Here is an 18,775-nt window from a genome sequence, read left to right on the forward strand (position 1 = left end):
CGCTTGTGTTTAACCTTAAAGTAACTTGAGGCTTTATGCATATTACCCAGGATTAATATTTTCCTATACCTCTTCTGAAAAGAGCTCCTTGTGTCAAAGTCTTCAAAGCCTCGCCGAGGTGACTGGGAATAGTTTTCTTCTTGTATTTTCTGATACCTCAACTCATCTTCATGCCACTTGCCTTCAGATCTAAAGGAATCTGTCATTACCCTCTGCTTTGGCTTTCCTCCTTTCTCACTTCCTCTAACTCTGTGGTCATCATTCATATACCTTCCTTGCAATGTCTGGGGATAAAAATTTCTGTCATACTCCTTGTAGGGTACCCACTCTGAATATCTGGGCATGTACTGAGATCTTCGGTCACTGTTGCCTCTTCCAGGCGAATACACTCGATGTGCTTTATGTGTATAAAAATTTTCTAAAACATTTCTTCTTATGTTTGGGGAAGGCGACCTGTATTCGTAAGATCGATAATGCGTATTTCCATGAGGGGACATTCTTGGTTTGCACTGTTCATATTTGTCACTGTCTATTCTCCAATCGGTGACTCTTTTTGCATCCTTCCTGTAGTCACAGCCATAATGCCCATGGGAATACTTCTGCTTGTGCAGTTCAGAATCTCTAGGCAGTGGTGATAAAGACCTACGCAAATGAACACAGAAAAGTTTAGTCCATTTAAAGACAATAAACAGTGTGTGTCTTACATATTACTTACTCAAAATATTGCTTTTACCCCAAACTAAACGTATCAATTTGCTGAATATATTGTGATTTATATTTAGAAATCTGATTATGGTACTCCAATGCGACAAGCACACACTTTCCAGCTGCACTAACACTGTATGCCAAGTGCGCATCAAGAGGAGCTGAGCATAGCCAACACACTGAGGCAAGACGAGCCCAGGGGCACAGCGGTATACATCTGGGAATATCAATGACAGCCAAAGTTCTGCAAGAGGAGATAATGGAGTAACTTCAAAAGGCCAGTCAGCCAAAACTTTTATCAGGTTCAACAGCAGGATAGGAAACAAGTAGAAGTGGATTAAAAAATAGAATATGTAGGAAAGTATCTGAAAAACTGAGCATGGCTTCTGAAATAAATTATATTTAAAACTTAATGACGTTGAAACTCAAATTTAGACACAAGATGAACCTCACAGTGTTTCCAATTGATAATCTAGTCTCTCCATGAAGGAGTCAAAAATATACACATCCATTTAAAAGGTAGAAAGGGAATGGAGAGTAGAGGTTCTTAAGATTTGAATTGCAGGCCCGGCGCTATAGCCTAGTGTCTAAAGTCCTCGCCTTGCACGTGCCAGGATCCCATAGTGGCACTGGTTCATATTTCAGCTGTTCCATGTCCCTTCCAGCTCCCTGCCTGTGGCCTGGAAAGTCATATGGAACCGCCCAAAGCCTTGGGATCCTGCATCTGTGTGGGAGACCCAAAAGAAGCTCCTAGCTCATGGCTTTGGATCAGCTCAGCTCTGGCCATTACAGCCAGCTGGGGAGTGAACCAGTGGATGGAAGACCTTTCTTTTTTATCTTCTCTCTGTAAATCTTTCCATTAAAAATAAACAAATTTTGGGCCCGGCAGCGTGGCCTAGCAGCTATAAGTCCTCGCCTTGAAAGCCCTGGGATCCCATATGGGCGCTGGTTCTAATCCCGGCAGCTCCACTTCCCATCCAGCTCCCTGCTTGTGGCCTGGGAAAGCAGTTGAGGATGGCCCAGTGCTTTGGGACCCTGCACCCGCGTGGGAGACCCGGAACAGGCTCCTGGTTCCCAGGTTCGGATCGGCACAGCACCGACCCGTTGCGGCTCACTTGGGGAGTGAAAATATCGGATGGAAGATCTTCCTCTCTGTCTCTCCTCCTCTCTGTCTCTCCTCCTCTCTGTATATCCGGCTTTCCAATGATAATAAATCTTAAAAAAAAAAATAAACAAATTTTTAAAAAAACAAGATTTGAATTGCTTGCTTAGTTCCTCTACAAATACTTCATTTTAAAGATGTATTTACTTTCATTGGAAAGGCAGATTTACAGAGAGAAGGAAAGACAGAGAAAGATCTTCCATCCACTGGCTTACTCCCAAAGAGGTTGCAATGGCTGGAGCTGAGCTGATCCAAAACCAGGAGACAGGAGCCTCCTCCATGTCTCCCATTCAAGTGCAGCGTTCCAAGGCTTTAGGCATCCTTCATCACCCTCCCAGATCACAAGCACTGAGCCAGATGGGAAGTGTAGCAGCTTGGACATGACCCGGTGTCCACATGGGATCCTGATGCTTGAAGCGACAGGATTAGCCAATCACGCCATTATACCAGGCCCTCTATAAATACTTCTAACACAGCTAAGTTGCTTTTCTTTTCTTTACCAAGCCTGTTCCCTTGCACACGGATAGAAGGCCATGCTTTTCAAACAGAGCTTGGAACTCTGGTGGAGGTGTGCTTTAACGCAGTTGTCATGTTTTCCAGGGACAGTGATATCCCTTCTGTAACTACCTTCTCTATTACTTTATCATAGACAACACTGAGCCTTCTACTCTTATTGAGAAGGGAGGTTCTTATATCCAAGGCAACCAGTTTGAACAGCCCAGACTTCAAATGAAGGAACATTGCCAACACCTGGAAGATAACAAAGCTCCTGCTTCCCACCCTCCCCCCAACCCACCGTCCCTGCAGCCTGACTGTACTGTAATCTGTGAGGTGAGTACCCTGGTGGTGTTTTTTTTTTTAAGATTTATTCATTTTTATTGGAAAGCCGGATATACAGAGAGGATGAGAGACAGAGAGGAAGATCTTCCATCCGATATTTTCACTCCCCAAGTGAGCTGCAACGGGCCGGTGCTGTGCCGATCCGAAGCTGGGAACCAGGAACCTCTTCTGGGTCTCCCACGCGGGTGCAGGGTCCCAAAGCACTGGGCCATCCTCAACTGCTTTCCCAGGCCACAAGCAGGGAGCTGGATGGGAAGTGGAGCTGCCGGGATTAGAACCAGCGCCCATATGGGATCCCAGGGCTTTCAAGGCGAGGACTTATAGCTGCTAGGCCACGCTGCCAGGCCCACCCTGGTGGTTTTTGTTACTGCCCCTCTCAGAAGTTGCCAGGGGGTTGGAGCAACCTTGAGAAAATCCTTTTTGATGATAAGTCGGTACCTTTCCCATAAGAACAGAGGCAGATCTACCTTCCTCACATACATACTGCAATATAGAAAATGGACTTGGCAATACTGCCCTGTCTGGAGTCACGATGTACGACACACTGGCAGAACCTGTGCCATACAGCTAGCTACACCACATCAACAGAGCCTCTGAGGCCTTCCTGGAAGAATGTCATCTCTTTCACTGCAGGAGGAAAGTTAGCAGGCAGGGTCTCACAGTTTGGTTGAAATAGTACCTTACTTTACTTGTTACTACACATTAGAAACTGCTTTGCTATTATATTTCTAACACATGGAATATGTTTTATTGTATGGTCTCCCTTTCTTATGAACAAGGTTGCTGGGAATGGATTCTATTATTTTCAGTTTCCCAAGAGATAAAAGAGATCCAAGGAGTCTGCTGGGAGACCAAATCAGTCTCGGGAGGTCTGCATGGCTTGGGAGCGGAGGTGGTGACAGCTTCTGCTCCGAGGTAAACAGCCTTGGAAGACAGAGATGAGGTCTCCCTCAGCAACACAAGGCCAATGTGTTTGTCACCTGGAATAGTAAAGGATATTGTGTCCCCCAAAGTAAAAATTGGAGCACTTTTCTGATAGGGAATGGAGGTTCCACGGCTTTACCAAGCACATTAGCAGTCAATTGAATAAGAAATGAAGCAGCCAGGACTTGAACTGGTGTCTACAGCATGTTGGCCTTTCAGTGGGCAGCTTTACCTGCTGACCACAATATCAGCCCCAATTATGTTCTTTTAATGTCCTAGAACATGTTGGTTATGTTCTAGCTCTGTGTCTTTACTCCTATTCTAACTGGAGTATTTTCTTCAACCATTCTGTCTTTTAAAATTCTATATAAGGCATGTGTACTGACAGCAGCGCGGTCCAGCACGGCTGGCCAATGGCAGCACCCCAGGCCCAGGCTTGGCACATCCCGTGCCCAGGGCCCCGAGTTCCAGGGATTCGGCTGTGGCCGAGGCCATGTTCGCCCTTTTCCCACAGCCCTCCCTGCCTTTCCCTGTGCTGAGCCTGGACTCCTCATGAACTCCTTCCTGCCACGTTAGCATCACAGCCAGAACCCCCTGCATGTCCGAGCTGAGCTCCAGTCCTGCTTCTTTGCCTCCCCGGGCTGTTCTGAGTCACTTCCAGGCCTCACCAGTGCCCTCCCTCTTCCCCCTCCCCACACTCCAGGCCCTAGTGACCCAGTCCTCCCGGGAATTGCTTCAATTCTTGCCGCTGCTACCACTGTGGTTGACTGTGTCCACAGTGGGCATGGCGGCCCTGAGCCAGCCTCTGGCAGTGCCATTGCTCTCCACATGGGCACCCACCTTCATTGCCACTCCCACCTTGAAGGTTGCTGTGGACTTGGTAGCATCTGCACTGAAGACGACAGACAGTGAGAGTTCCACATCTGTGCTCTGTGCACCAGGAGTTGAAAAACGGCTAAAACCTCCGGAGGCGGGAGGCACACAAGGGTCAAGGCCAGCCGGACCCTCGGGCACTGTGAGCATGTCCACCATATGCTCCAGCTGCGCAGAGCCGGGGGGTAGGGATAAAGCGGACACAGGCAGAGGCACTGGGAAGCACATCAGGAAGAACCATGGCCACAAGGCCTTCAGCAACATCTACCACCTGAACCAACGCAGCCCACCACATTTGGACAAGAAGCCCCACCAGTGCCCACTGTGCTAGCAGCACTTAAAGCTCTAGCAACGGGAAAGAGAGATAAAGAGAGATAAAGAGAGAGAGAGAGAAAGAAAAGAAAAAACTCAAGTACTGGGCCCGGCACAGTAGCCTAGCAGCTAAAGTCCTCGCCTTATACGTGCCAGGATCCCATATGGGCACTGGTTTTGATCCCGGTGACCCCACTTCCCATCCAGCTCCCTGCTGTGGCCTGGGAAAGCAGCGGAGGACGGCCCAAAGCCTTGGGACCCTGCACCCACATGGGAGACTGGAGGAGGCTTCTGGCTCCTGGCTTCTCATTGGCTCAGCTCTGGCCGGTGTGGCTACTTGGAGAGTGAATCATTGGATGGAAGATCTTCCTCTCTGTCTCTCCTCCTCTCTGTATATCTGACTTTGCAATAAAAATAAATAAATATTTTAAAAAAATAAATAAATCTTTAAAAGAAAAAGCTCAAGCACATGAGCTGCGCCATGTGCTCAGGTATTGGCACTCTGCACAAGTCCTACAGCTGCTCCCACTGTGGCGAGCCTCTCCCAGCCGATCACCTCACTGGGGAGGTCGAGCAAGGCACTCAACAGACCAGCCCTTCAAGCGTGAGAAACGTGAGGCAGCTTGGCTACTGAGGGTCAGCTCTGGGTGCGTGCAAGACGTGAAATGATGATGCCAGGTCACCTGTGTGGCAAGAGGCGCAGCTCGGCTTATGTTTGGAAGCACGTGAAGGTGCATGTCTGTGAGGACTGGTGAGGCTTGTCCCACGGTGGCAGTGGAGGTGGCGGCCCCTTCCACAGCTGTGACTCCCTTTCAGGAACTGAGCTCTCCCGGCCCTGCTGAGCTCCAAGTTGGCAGATAGGAGGGGACAGTGGAAGAATGTCCCTTGGTATAGCCTCCTTTCTCCACCCTGCCCACTGACTTCTGCCTGCATCTTAACCAACCAAGAAGCCTCCAGAAGGAGCAAGGCGTGTCTTCTTAGAGCAATCAGCTAGGTCTTCCCAATCTGCCTCCTGTGCTCCTGTCCTTCCTATCAGAGAAGACCCTGCATCCCCTGCCCCGCGCTTGCGTTGAAATCTTCCGAAAACTGGGTGGGTTGGCAGAGGACAACAGCAGCACGGTTCTCGCCATCTCCCCTCTGCAGCCCCCGGCACTGCCTGCCTTCCCAGGGACATCCTGAGCTGCTTCCCTCCAGGGTCCTTGTTCTCCTCCTTCCAGCCTGCCTTCCCCACCAATGTGTGCTGGCCCTCCCAGGGATTTCTGTCCCATTGTTAGCTTTTTTTCCCCTTAAGGAGAGGGAGGAGAGGAAGGAGGGAATCATTCTGTCTTAAGGAGGGAAAGGTGATATTTGAGAAGGGGACAGGGCCAGGAAAGGAAGAGGTGTACCTACCTGGGCATGTTTGGAGGGGGGACAGAACAGGAAGAGGAGGAGCAAAAGAAGGAGCTACTATGGCCAGAGTACAAGAGATGGAATTGAGGCCAATGGGATGGCTCACTTGGTTAATCCCCAGCTTGCAAGTACCAGCATCCCATATGGCCTTTGATTCTTGTCCCACTGCTCCCCTTCCCATCCAGCTCCCTGCTTATGACCTGGTAAAGCAATGGAGGACGACACAAGGCCTTGGGACCCTGAACCCACATGGGAGATCTGGTGGGGGCTCCTGGCTTCGGATCGACTCAGTTGCAGCTGTTTGGGAAGTAAACCAGTGGACAGAAGATCCTTTCTCTCTGTAAATCTACCTTTTCAATTAAAATATTAAAGAGAGAGATAGGCCGACCACTGCTCAGGAAGGAGGTACCTGGTGTCTGATAAGATCCACTGCACTATAGTCCATCAATTTGTACCTTTTGAAAGTTGCTTGCTTCAAACCCACCAATAGAAGCCTGCTAAATCATGACTGTATAATTAACAGCCTGAAATGTATAAGAACCCTGTGCTATTCAACCTCGCCCCCTCCCCCCTTTTTTTTTTACCTCCTCTTTGGCCCTCCCTGCTGATTCTGCAGCAGCCTTGGCTGCAGCAGCCCCTCCTCCTCCAGCCCTGCTGGGCTGGGGGAGGTGGTTGGGAGACCTAGGCTAACCTGAATAAACCACCTTTATGCCTTAAAAAAAAAAAAGAGGGAGGGAGGGAGGGAGGGAGGCAGAGAGATGAAGAGGGAGGGAGAGGGAGAGGGAAAGGGGGAGAGGGGGAGAGGGGGAGAGGGGGAGAGGGAGAGAGGGAGGGAGGGAGAGAGGGAGGGAGGGAGGGAGGCAGAGAGATGAAGAGGGAGGGAGAGGGAGAGGGAAAGGGGGAGAGGGGGAGAGGGGGAGAGGGGGAGGGAGGGAGAGAGGGAGGGAGAGAGGGAGGGAGGGAGGGAGGGAGGGAGAGAGATGAAGAGGGAGAGGGAGAGGGGGAGAGGGGGAGAGGGAGAGAGGGAGGGAGGGAGAGAGGGAGGGAGGGAGAGGGAGAGGGGGAGAGGGGGAGGGAGAGGGGGAGAGGGAGAGAGGGAGGGAGGGAGAGAGGGAGGGAGGGAGAGGGGGAGAGGGGGAGGGAGAGGGAGGGAGGGAGAGGGAGGGAGGGAGAGGGAAGGAGAGGGAAAGAGGGAAAGGGGGAAAGGGGGAGAGGGGGAGAGGGTGAGAGAGGGGGAGAGGGAGGGAGGAGAGAGGGAGGGAGGGGGAGGGAGAGGGGGAGAGGGGGAGGGAGAGGGGGAGAGGGGGAGGGAGAGGGAGGGAGGGAGAGGGAAGGAGAGGGAAAGAGGGAAAGGGGGAAAGGGGGAGAGGGAGGGGGAGAGGGGGAGAGGGGGAGAGGGAGAGAGGGAGGGAGGGAGAGAGGGAGGGAGGGAGAGGGAGAGGGAGAGGGAGGGAGGGAGAGGGAGGGAGGGAGGGAGGGAGAGGGGGAGAGGGGGAGGGAGAGGGAGAGGGGGAGAGGGGGAGGGAGAGGGAGAGGGAGAGGGGGAGAGGGGGAGAGGGAGGGAGAGGGAAAGAGGGAGAGGGGGAGAGGGGGAGAGGGAAAGAGGGGGAGAGGGAGGGAGAGGGGGAGAGGGAGGGAGAGGGGGAGAGGGTGGGAGGGGGAGAGGGAGGGAGGGGGAGAGGGAGGGAGGGGGAGAGGGAGGGAGGGAGGGAGGGAGAGGGAAAGGGGGAAAGGGGGAGAGGGGGAAAGGGGGAGAGGGGGAGAGGGTGAGAGAGGGGGAGAGGGGGAGAGGGAGGGAGGGAGGGAGAGGGAAAGGGGGAAAGGGGGAGAGGGGGAGAGGGGGAGAGGGAGGGAGAGGGAAAGAGGGAGAGGGGGAGAGGGGGAGAGGGAGGGAGAGGGAAAGAGGGAGAGGGGGAGAGGGGGAGAGGGAGGGAGGGAGAGGGAAAGGGGGAGAGGGGGAGAGGGAGGGAGGGAGGGAGGGAGAGATGGATTCACAGGGAGCCATGGTAAATGAGATTATTCAAGGTCCACGAGTGCTTCGTGGCAGAGGTGAGGGGAATGCAGTCCTAGTTATCTCCCCTTCCCTTTCCACGTGGCTCCAGCTATAGTCTCATCTTTGCATTCTGCTTTCCCACGACAGAGCTGTGGCTCTGGCCATGTCACTGTGTGCCTGTGTCTCCCACATGTCTCCCCTGCTCTCCGCCCACTCTTTATGTGTGGATTTCATTACAATACATTTTAAATAAAAGCCTGTCTTTATTTATATCCCTCCATTCTATCTAACTTTAAATGGCCAGCTACATTTTAAAATTTCTTTGAAGATTTCCTTAGTATCTGCTATGCCCTCCATGAAAGCACAATTATTCCCTCTCTGTAGATCCGGATCGCCCGTGCACCTGCCGAGGCTATGAGGATGACATGGCTGCCTTTGCAGCCCTGGAACCTATCTGTTCTGGCTAGTACAAAAAGTGAAAAATTACTATGGCTAAGGTTGAAGGGAATTAATACGAAAAGTACCAGGTATACCATAAAGGCTGACAAAGCTGTTTTAATATAATCATATATGGTGCTGATACTACCAACCAGGAAAAAGGAGAGTTAAACTACAATCAAGCCATTCAAAATTCTATTATTCCCCACAAACAAGAGCGAGCAAATACCCTGTTTTCTAACTCCATATTTCTTCAAATACTGGCCATGAAAAAAGAAAATTGAGTATATATTGAAACACTCTAAATCACTCATGATTTTGTAAAATTTACCACCCTCAAAAGTATCTCTCATTTCCCCTTGTTGTGGCCATTTCATGTTTTATTATGGATTAATTCTAACTCACAATCATAACTAAAGCTGCCAGCTCCTAGAATCTAGCAATAGGACCTCCATTACAATTAAATACCTAATGTGAACAATCAGATCCCACAAACTTATTAAACGGGTTTTCTTTTCACCAGCACTGGTGAATTTCAAAGCTGTACCACACACCATAATCAAGCTCACTCTGTAAAACTAAGAACTACTCACCTGTTTTTCCACCTGGGGGATCGAGACCGGGACCGTGACCGCACCATCCTGTGACATAGGAGTCACTATCCACCTATCGTAAAGCAAAGAAATACAATATTAGCATGTTTGTGGAAACAGGCTGCAGTCTGTTCTAAAACATGGTGAATGCCACACACACACAAAAAAAACCCTCAATCGCTCTGTTTCAGTTTCCTCATCTGCACATTGGAAATGAAAGAAATACCACCAACATTACTGAAATGTTATCGGGATAAAACATGTTGAAACAGGGATCACACCAAGTGTTTGTGTAAGCTGCACACAGTGACTATTTTAGGTTTGTAGGCTATACAAGATCTCTGCCATATCTGTTATCTTAAAAAAATAAAAATTCCTTGTGACCAGTACAGTGACTCAACAGGCTAATCTTGCACCTGCCAGTGCTGGCAATTTCTATGGCCACTGGTTTGCGTTTGTGTTGGAATGGATCCCACCCAGCTCTCTGCCTGTGGCCTGGGAAAGCAGTTGAGGACAGCACAAAGCTTTCGGACCCTGCTCCCATGTGAGAGACCCAGAAGCTGCTCCTGGCTCCTGGCTTCAGATTGGTTCAGTTGCTGCATTGCAGCCATTTGGGGAGTGAATGGAAGATCTTTGTCTTTCCTTCTCTCTGTTAATATGTTTTTCAAAAAACAAATAGCTTTTTTTAAAGATTGATTTCTTTTTATTGGAAAGTCAGATATAACAGAGAAGAAACAGAGGAAGATCTTCCATCTGTTGATTCACTCCCAAAATGGTCACAATGGCTGGAACTGAGCCGACCTGAAGCCAGGAGCCAAGAGCTGCTTCTGAGTTTCCCACACGGGTGCAGGGTCCCAAGGCTTTGGGCCGTCCTCTCCTCCTTTCCCAGGGCACAGGCAGAGAGTTGGATGGGAAGTGGAGCAGCCGGGATTAGAACTGGTGACCATATGGGATCCAGGCCCGTGCAAGGCAAGGACTTGAGCCACGAGGTTACCACACTGGGCCACAATAAAAATAAATCTTAAAAATTCCTTGGAAACATAAAAATGTCTTAATCACAATGAGATGTGCTATAAATATAAAATATACACTAGATTTCAAATACTTACTATAAAAAAGTAAAATAACCTATTAGAATAATAATATGTTGAAATGATATTTTAGATACATTAGGTTAGATATATTATGTTGTTGTAATTACTTTTTTTTAAAGATTTATTCATTTTTATTGGAAAGGCAGGTTTACACAGAGAGGAAAGACAGAGAAAGCTTTTCCATTTGCTGATTCACTCCCCAAGTGGCTGTGACGGCTGAATCGATCTGAAGCCAGGAGCCAGGAGCCTCTTCTGGGTCTCCCATGCAGGTGCAGTGTATCAAGGCTTTGGGCTATCCTCAACTGCTTTTCCAGGGAGCTAGATGGGCAGTGGAGCAACTGGATATGGACCAGCGCACATATGGGATTCTGGCATGGAAGGTGAGGACTTGAGCCACTAGGCTACCACATCAGGCCCTATAATGAGTTAAAAAAAAACTGTAGGGGCTCGCGCAGTAGCACAGCACTCTAACCCTCTATCTATGGTGTTGGCACCCATATGGGGGCTGATTTGAGTCCTGCTGCTCTACTTATGACCCTGCTCCCTGCCAAAGCTCTTGGGAAAGTAGCAGAGGATGGCACAAGTCCACCGTTCACCTGTGCACCCTCATGGGCGACTTGGTACCCAGCTGTGGACCATCCCAGCTCGAGCTGTTGCACACATGTGGAGTCAATCAGTGGGTGAAAGATTTGTCTTCTCTATCTTTCCCTGTCTCTCTGCAACTCTTTTAAGTAAACAAAGCTTTCAAAATAATTTCAAAAATAAAATGTAGAAGTTATTCTCACCCCAAGGGTTATACAAAATCAGACCCAGGAGGCCAGATGCATAGTCTGATTGCTCCAAGTAAAATCACGAAGAGTCTTGCATACCAAGTGTTAACTCAGTACTCCAAAATGAGGCAGAAATTCATCTTCCCATCTCTCACCACGTACATAAGCGCTGCAGCGAACCATTGTCAAAAGGATCAGGACTAGGAGTGGGTACCTGGCACAGCTGGTGAGCTGTGGCCTGGGATGTCTGTACCCCATGTGAGAGTGCCAGATGCGAGTCCTGGCTCTTCTTCACATCCAGCTTCTTGCTAATGTGCCCCCTTGGGAAGAGCACAGCATGGTTCAATACACTTGGGAATTCTGTGTTTATTTGGAAATTATTTCAACATATTGAATACTTATTCACATAAGTGCATTTGTTTCAGTAAGCAAAGACTTCAAATATATCACGAAACACAAAACTCATAAGAAAAAAAAGAATTATGAGAATATCAGATGTTCAACTTCATTAGCAATTGGGAAAATGCAAATTAAGATCACAGCCATTTCACACTCCTCACACTAGCCAAAAGAAAAATAAGTTGCAAACTCTGGATTGTTGACAATTACGTGGAAAAAAAGAACTCTTATATACTGATAGACAGAATATTCATGGATCTAACCAGTTTGGAAGCAGTGTGGTAATACACACTAAAGTTGAACACGTCCAAAGCCCCCAACCAGGAAACCTATGCAGGAATACCCCTTAGAGTAACGTGCATCACCCCCCAGCAGGCTCAATGAGGCACACTGATGCCCTTATTCCTGGAGAGGGATGTGAACCCTGCTACTGCAGGGACTACAGAATCACTGATTTTAAGGGAAAAACAGAGATCATACGGGAGAAGACGTTTACAAGTGAGATTTATTACACGAGTAATAAATCCTTTATCTAATATTAAAATTCAAACTATTCACTCAACATAGGTGAAGTTTACTACACATAAATTATCTCTCAAAGCTATAAATAAAACTAGCTCTAGGGTAATTAAAATGTTCTAAAACGTGGGAGACCCGGAAGCAGCTCCTGGTTCCTGACTTCAGATCAGTTCAGCCCCAGCCATTAGAGCCATGTGGGAAGTGAACTAGCAAATAAATGATCTTTTTCTCTGTATTTCCTTTTCTCTGTAAATGTCTTTCCAATAAAGATAAATAAATTTTAAAAGAAAAAAGAAAATACACTCAACCCTACTATAAAATGTGGAAATGAAGTGAGATACCATTACATGCCCCTATATACATACAGAGTTGTAAACTTTGTGGTACCCATGCGCTGACAAGAAAGCAGAAAAAGAATTCCTCACCTTACAGGAATTTCTCCCCAAACCATGAAACAGAAGAAAACCATAATACCATATTCTAAATCTTCAAAGAATATTAAATGTATTTTAAAACATTTGATTTAGGAAAAAAAAAACTAACTTGACTACCAGATAACCAAAAACAGAATAACAACTAAAAAAAAAGAGAGAGAGAGGGAGGGAGATATGAAAGGAAAATGGTTAACTAAACTAGGTGGCAAATGGGAGAAGACTCAACTGAAAAATAAATTACGGGGCCCAGCGTGATAGCCTAGTGGCTAAAGTCCTTGCCTTGCATGCACTGGGATCCCATATGGGCGCCGGTTCTAATCCCGGCAGCTCCACTTCCCATCCAGCTCCCTGCTTGTGGCCTGGGAAGCAGTCTAGGACGGCCCAATGCATTGGGACCCTGCAAGCGCGTGGGAGACCCGGAAGAGGTTCCTGGTTCCCGGCTTCGGATTGGCACAGCACCGGCCGTTGCGGCTCACTTGGGGAGTGAATCATCTGGCAGAAGATCTTCCTGTCTCTCCTCCTCTCTGTATATCTGACTTTGTAATAAAATAAATAAATCTTAAAAAAAAAAAAAAGAAAACCTTCCAAGAATGGAAAAATACTGGAAAAACTTAAACCTACAAATTTAAAAATTTATCAAGCATCTAGGAAAACTAACTCAGGACAACCACCTTTAAAACATAGTCCAGTGGCACAATTGGCTAATCCCCTGCCTGCAAGCACTGGCATCCATTCCATTTGGGCGCCGGTTCATACCCCAGCCGCCCCACTTCCCATCCAGCTCCCTGCCTGTGGCCTGGGAGGGCAGTAGACGACAGCCTAAATCCTTGTGACTCTGCACTCAAGTGCGAGACGGCAGGATGCTCCTACCTTCTGGCTTCAGATCAGCTCAGCTCCGGCCATTATGGCCACCTGGGGAGTGAAACAGCAAATGAAAGATCTTTGTCTCTCTTTCTGTAAATCTGCCTTTCCAATAAATAAATCCTTAAAAATAAATAAAACATTGTCTAGCAATATCAACTGGATCTCAAAGATAAAAACCCTTAAGACTTCAAGGCAAAGAAAAACTTGTAGGCATCCATGTAGTCACCAGCTGAACTTCTGGCTGTCCCACTCTGACCCAGCCCCTCGGCTAGGGTACTGGGGACAGCAGCAGACGATGGCCCAAGCGCTCGTGCCCGCTCCCACACGGGAGACGCAGGAGCTCTAGGCTTCTAGCCTCAGCCAAGCACAACGCAGGCTGTTCCGGCCACTTGGGGAGTGAACCAACAGATGGAATCTCTCTTTCCCTCTCTCTCCTCTCTGCAATTCACCTTTCAAATAAATAAATAGAAACGAGAAAAAACTAAATACTGTAACTTAAAAATCCAAAATAAATAAATAAACAAAAAGGAGCACTACTTTAAACAAATGACAGTAAATGCGAATCAAGAATGCTCTATTAAGCCAAGATACCCCTCAGACATGAAGGGAACAGAAAAGCAGCTCTCTCAAAGATTTATGTATTTATTACTTATTTATTTGAAAGGCAGAGTGACAGAGAGGGAGGCATGCAGGGAGAGGGTTCGTTCATCAAATGCCTGCAGAGAAGGGGCAGGGCGGGCTGAAGCAGGAAGCCAAACTTCCATGGTGCTGTCCCATGAGGGCAGCAGGGACTCAGGTATCTGAGCCGTCCTCTGCTGCTTTCCAAGTCCTTTAGAAGCCAGCTAAATCACAGCTACTTTCATAAAGGATTTCTGCATCCCAAGAGCAGACTTACCCCACAACACCTGTCCCCAAAGTAATTGTGAACATGTAAGAATATAGGGAGCTCTTCACTGAATAGCTCCCCCTCAAGACTCTACCAGAGAAGGTGCCTCCCTCAACCAATGACTGGGAAAATATCACCAAAAGGACTAATGGAAAGCAGAAAAAATACCATATGCACATCCTAAGACACTAAAATATGAGTGAAGATTAATGTTAATTTTTTCATACTGTGAGGGAGTAAAAAACAACAGCTAAAAACCAGGACAGGGGTTGATGGTGTGGCATAATGGGGTAAGCTGCCACTTAGACCAGTAGCACTCCTCATGGGCAATAGCTTGAGTCGTGGCTGCTCCGCTTCTGATTCAGCCCCCTGCCAGAACGCCTGGTAAAGCAACGGAAAACGCTCCAGCTTTAGATCTCTGCCACTCAAATGGAGGACCCGGAAGAGGCTCCTAAACAATTTTTGTAGCCTCGATCAGACAACACTTTCTAAGATAGGACACACAAAGAGAAAAGAAAAAAAAATGGATTGGCCATTATCAAAATTAAAAATGTTGAAGGTAGTGTCCTGGCACAGTAAGTCAAATCATGACCTGCTATGCTGGCATCTCATATAGGTATTAGTTTGAGTTTCTGGCTCCTCCACTTCCGATAAAGCATCCCACTAACGTGCCTGGGAAATCTGCACCAGAAGACGGCCCTAAGTATTTCAGGCTCTGCCGCCCATGTGGGAGATATGAATGAAACTCCTGGCTTCAGCCATTTAGGGAGTGAACCAGTGGATCGAAGCTCAATCTCTAACTATGCCTTTCAAATAAATAGATTTTAAAAGTTAAAAATATTTATGCTATAAAAGTTGCCATGAAGAAAATGAACAGTCCAGAGACTGGGAGAAAAACATCCGCAAACCATTTCCCTTGTAAAATATTTTCATCTAGAACACATACAAAACTCTTAAAACTCAATAACAAAGAGATAAATAAATTTCTTAAAAGAGTCCAAGAGGTGGAAAATATTTCTCCAAAGCAAATACACTAATATGGAGCTGGAACGATGGCTCAACTGGTTAACCCTCTAGCTGCAAGCACCAGCATCCCATATGGATGTTGGTTTGAGTCCCAGCTGTTCCAACTACTATCTTATGGCATGAGAGGGCAAAAGAAAATGACCCAAAGCCTATGGCCCCAGCACTCACACAGGAATCTCAGAAGAGGCTCCTGGCTTTGAATCAGGTGAGCTCTGGTCACTGCAGCCATTTGGGGAGTGAATCAGTGGATGGAAGATTTTTCTCTCAGTAAATCTGCTTTTACAATAAAAATAAAATCTTTATTAAAAAGGAAATACACATAATTATAAAATAGAATCCAAATGCCTCAGTCCTGACAGAAACTGTGAATTTATTTAATTTTTCTATCACAATTAGAATGTTCTTGTCTGATATTGAGACATAGTGTTAAGTCCTAGCAAGTCACTCCGGCCATCTGGGTAGTGAAGCAGCAGCTCTAATATCTGTGTCTGTGGCTTTCCCTCCCTCCCTAACTCTGCCCTTCAAATAAATAAACAAATATTTTTAAAAACTGAAAAACAAAACTAAAATTTTAATTTGGCTCACAAAGCAAAATTTAAGAAGCTTTACAAAGAACACATCTCAAAAAGTCATTCTGCAAAGTTAAAAAACAAAAGCATGGGAGAGCCCAGCATGACAGCTCAGTGGCTAAATCCTCATCTTGTGCACCAGGATCACACATGGGTGCATATGGCCTGGGAAAGCAGTAGACAGCCCAAAGCCTGGGGACCCTGCACCCGCGTGGGAGACCTGGAAGAGGCTTGTGGCTTCAGATGGGCTCAGCTCCAGCTGCTGGGACCACTTGGGGAGCGAACCAGCGGACGGAAGATCATTTTGTCTCTTCTTTCCATAAACCTGCTCTGCCTTTCCAATTAAAAATAAATGACTCTTTCAAAAAAAATGAAAGCCTGGGGAAGCAAGCACGTGGCATAAGAGCGAAGACGGTGCTGCCTGGGCTGCATCTCAACTACGCTACCACGGCAGACTCCTGCAGAAGGCAGCAGACGACAGCTCAAGGTGGGTAAACCGCTGCCTCCCATGTGGGCAACTTCTGGCCCAGCCCCGTTTATGGAACGCGTTTGGAGAGTAAACCAGAAAATGGGAGATTATTCTCTTAAGGACTCATGCACTTTTCCCTCTATCATGCCTCTGCCTTGCCTAAAAAATGTCTTTATTAAAGTGGTAAAGGTAGAATTAAAGAAACTCAATTGTTATCAACAGCAACAAAAAAGATGTTTTCACTAAAGGAAAACATTTGCAGTTGGAATTGGTTGGAGATAAGAACAAAAAAGGCCCCAAAACATTGCCACAGCACCTCCCGGGGTACGGGTAAGGACACTGAGATGGCTGTAGCAACTGCACAGGGACCTGAAGTTGATTCCCATTTTAAAAACCAAGCCTTCCCCTGCACACTCTGCTCCATTTCAGCACCTAGTAATTAGCGCTAGAGAAATGATCACGGATATGCAGAATTCACATCTATCGAACAAAATGTTTTAAATAGTGAAAACCTGGGAATAAACAACTAAATAAGTTATTGTAGTTACACAAGAGCCTGGCACACTGTGGGGAGGGAATAACTGCAAAGCAAATGTACTCTGGAAAAATTCACAAATTCTTTTCTGCACAGAAAGCCGGCAGCTGCATGATCACCTTCAGCCGGCTTCTGGGATGGCAAAGCCACTATTCACAAACGCCACGTGGGCTGCTAACACGCGTGTCCTCGGCCTGACTCCGAGGCAACCCGGCTAGTACATTTCTATCCAGGTTTTTCCAATCAGCTGCTTGAAAGGTCTCTTAGGCGGAGGGGAGCATAATAGCATAATTTTTAGTAACTTTTTGTTTTAAAGTACCATTGAAAATAAAACATACTATAACATTAACATAAAACACTGAAAAATAAAGCACTCATTACGATTCCACAGGGAAAAAGGCTAAAAACATTTCCCGCTAATTCCAGTCTTGGGATTTGTTCTGTTTTTGTTTTGTTTTTGTCTTAAAAAAGGCTGCTTGGCCAGAAGCCTGCGACTTTCCTGCTTTCTATCTGTAGTTTGCAACTGGTTCCAGAAAAGGCAGGCAATCACTTCAGAGGCCACCTGGAAGGCGCTTCAGCAGCAGCATGTTTAGGGGACCAAGTTTCTGTTCCCTCCCGAGCACGACAGTGTGCTGCTGCCCGATTAGCCCAGTGTGCTAATAAACCTTAGCGAAGCACAGAAGATAACGGCCGCTCTCAGTGCACGCTTGTCAAGAGAGCAGATTCACTTTGTGCTGCAGCTCTCGCTCCTCGACGTTACCCGTGGAGGATGCCGCCGCGCGCCACGCGCGCCACGCGAGGACAAAGCCGGGGCTCCTGGGCTCGGCTCCCGTGGGCGACGCACCGGGGACGCCGCCCGCCGCCGCAGCCTCTCCGCCTCGCCCCCGAGCGGCGGCTCCCGCGGCCCGCTCCGCGACACCCCGGCTCGGTCGAGCGGCCGGAGGGACGCAGCCCGAGCCGGCTCACCACACCTGCAGGCAGACGGCGGCCGAGCAAGCCGCGGGCCGCAGAGGAGTGCCCGACAAGCCACTCGCAGCTCCGCGGCGTCCCCGCTGCCCCAGCCGCGCCACCAGAACCGCCCCCCGGGCACCGCGGCCACGCCCTCCCCGCAGGTCGGCGCCCCGTGCGCCCCGCCCGCGCCCTGCGACGGCTCACCGGCGAGCAGCCTTCCACCGCCGCCTCGGCCGCTGCCGGCGCCGCCGCCTCAGGCCTCGCCCCTCACGCCAGCGCCTCTGCACGCGCCCGCGGCACCTTAGATACCTCAGCGAGGCCGCAGGACCCGGAACTACTTCCTTCCGGAACCGCCTCGCTCCGCCCCCTCCCTGAGCCCGCCCCCTGTCTGTGGCCTTGCGCGATCCTCTCGCGCTCCACGTGAAGCGGCCCCGCCCTGAGGACCTGCTCCCCCTGCCGGCTGTCCCCACCTCCGCCTTCTATCCAGAGCGCCTGCGCCCTCTACGCCCACCACCCACCCACCCACCCAGTCCGCATACAGCGCCTGCGCGCTCTCTTATCTGCCCTCTCAGTGAGAGGGAATGTTCTAGAACTTGTATTTCTTAGGTACTGGGGCTTAGAGGGTTGGGGGCTGGAGGCCACGCCTCACTCAGGGGAGAACTTGGTGTCCTGGAGCTTGCAGCTTTGTGCAGATGCAAGTACCTGAGGCAGAGATGGCAACGGAGTACATGATGTTCTTTCTTCATTGCCTAACTGGGTCCTCAGAGCCTTTCCAGAATGTACTCATGCAATCGTGCTTCTCTGTTGCCTCTGCACCACCTATTCTGGCCATTCACCTAACTGGTAACCATGGTCCTTGGAATGAAGCTTCTACTGAAAAACAAACCAATTTTCTGACATTTTTGCAACGTTTTCTGTTTGGGCGAGATGCAGGCCTTTGTTTATCTGCCTGCCTAAGCAGAGAATCTGGACGGTTCTCTTCCCTTCTACAGTAATTGCTTCGTTCCGTTTGTTCTGATGTTTTTCTTCA

General features: G+C 48.5%; 1 protein-coding gene across 2 annotated transcripts in view; it reads right to left on the bottom strand.

Moving 5' to 3' along the window:
• BCLAF3 (BCLAF1 and THRAP3 family member 3) overlaps window positions 1-18,077 on the bottom strand; it is a 33,073-nt gene extending 14,996 nt beyond the window's left edge. For both annotated transcript variants that reach the window (XM_058658737.1, XM_058658736.1), the window contains exons 1-3: window positions 17,943-18,077; window positions 9,230-9,294; window positions 70-642 (exon numbers count right to left, since the gene is read on the bottom strand). In XM_058658737.1, coding sequence (XP_058514720.1) covers window positions 70-642; window positions 9,230-9,276 — 620 coding nt within the window. In that variant the 5' untranslated portion in view covers window positions 9,277-9,294; window positions 17,943-18,077. The remainder of the gene's footprint in view (window positions 1-69; window positions 643-9,229; window positions 9,295-17,942) is intronic.
• Between the last annotated feature and the right edge of the window lie 698 nt (window positions 18,078-18,775).

Source organism: Ochotona princeps, chromosome X, assembly GCF_030435755.1.
Source record: "Ochotona princeps isolate mOchPri1 chromosome X, mOchPri1.hap1, whole genome shotgun sequence".
Lineage (NCBI taxonomy): Eukaryota > Metazoa > Chordata > Mammalia > Lagomorpha > Ochotonidae > Ochotona > Ochotona princeps.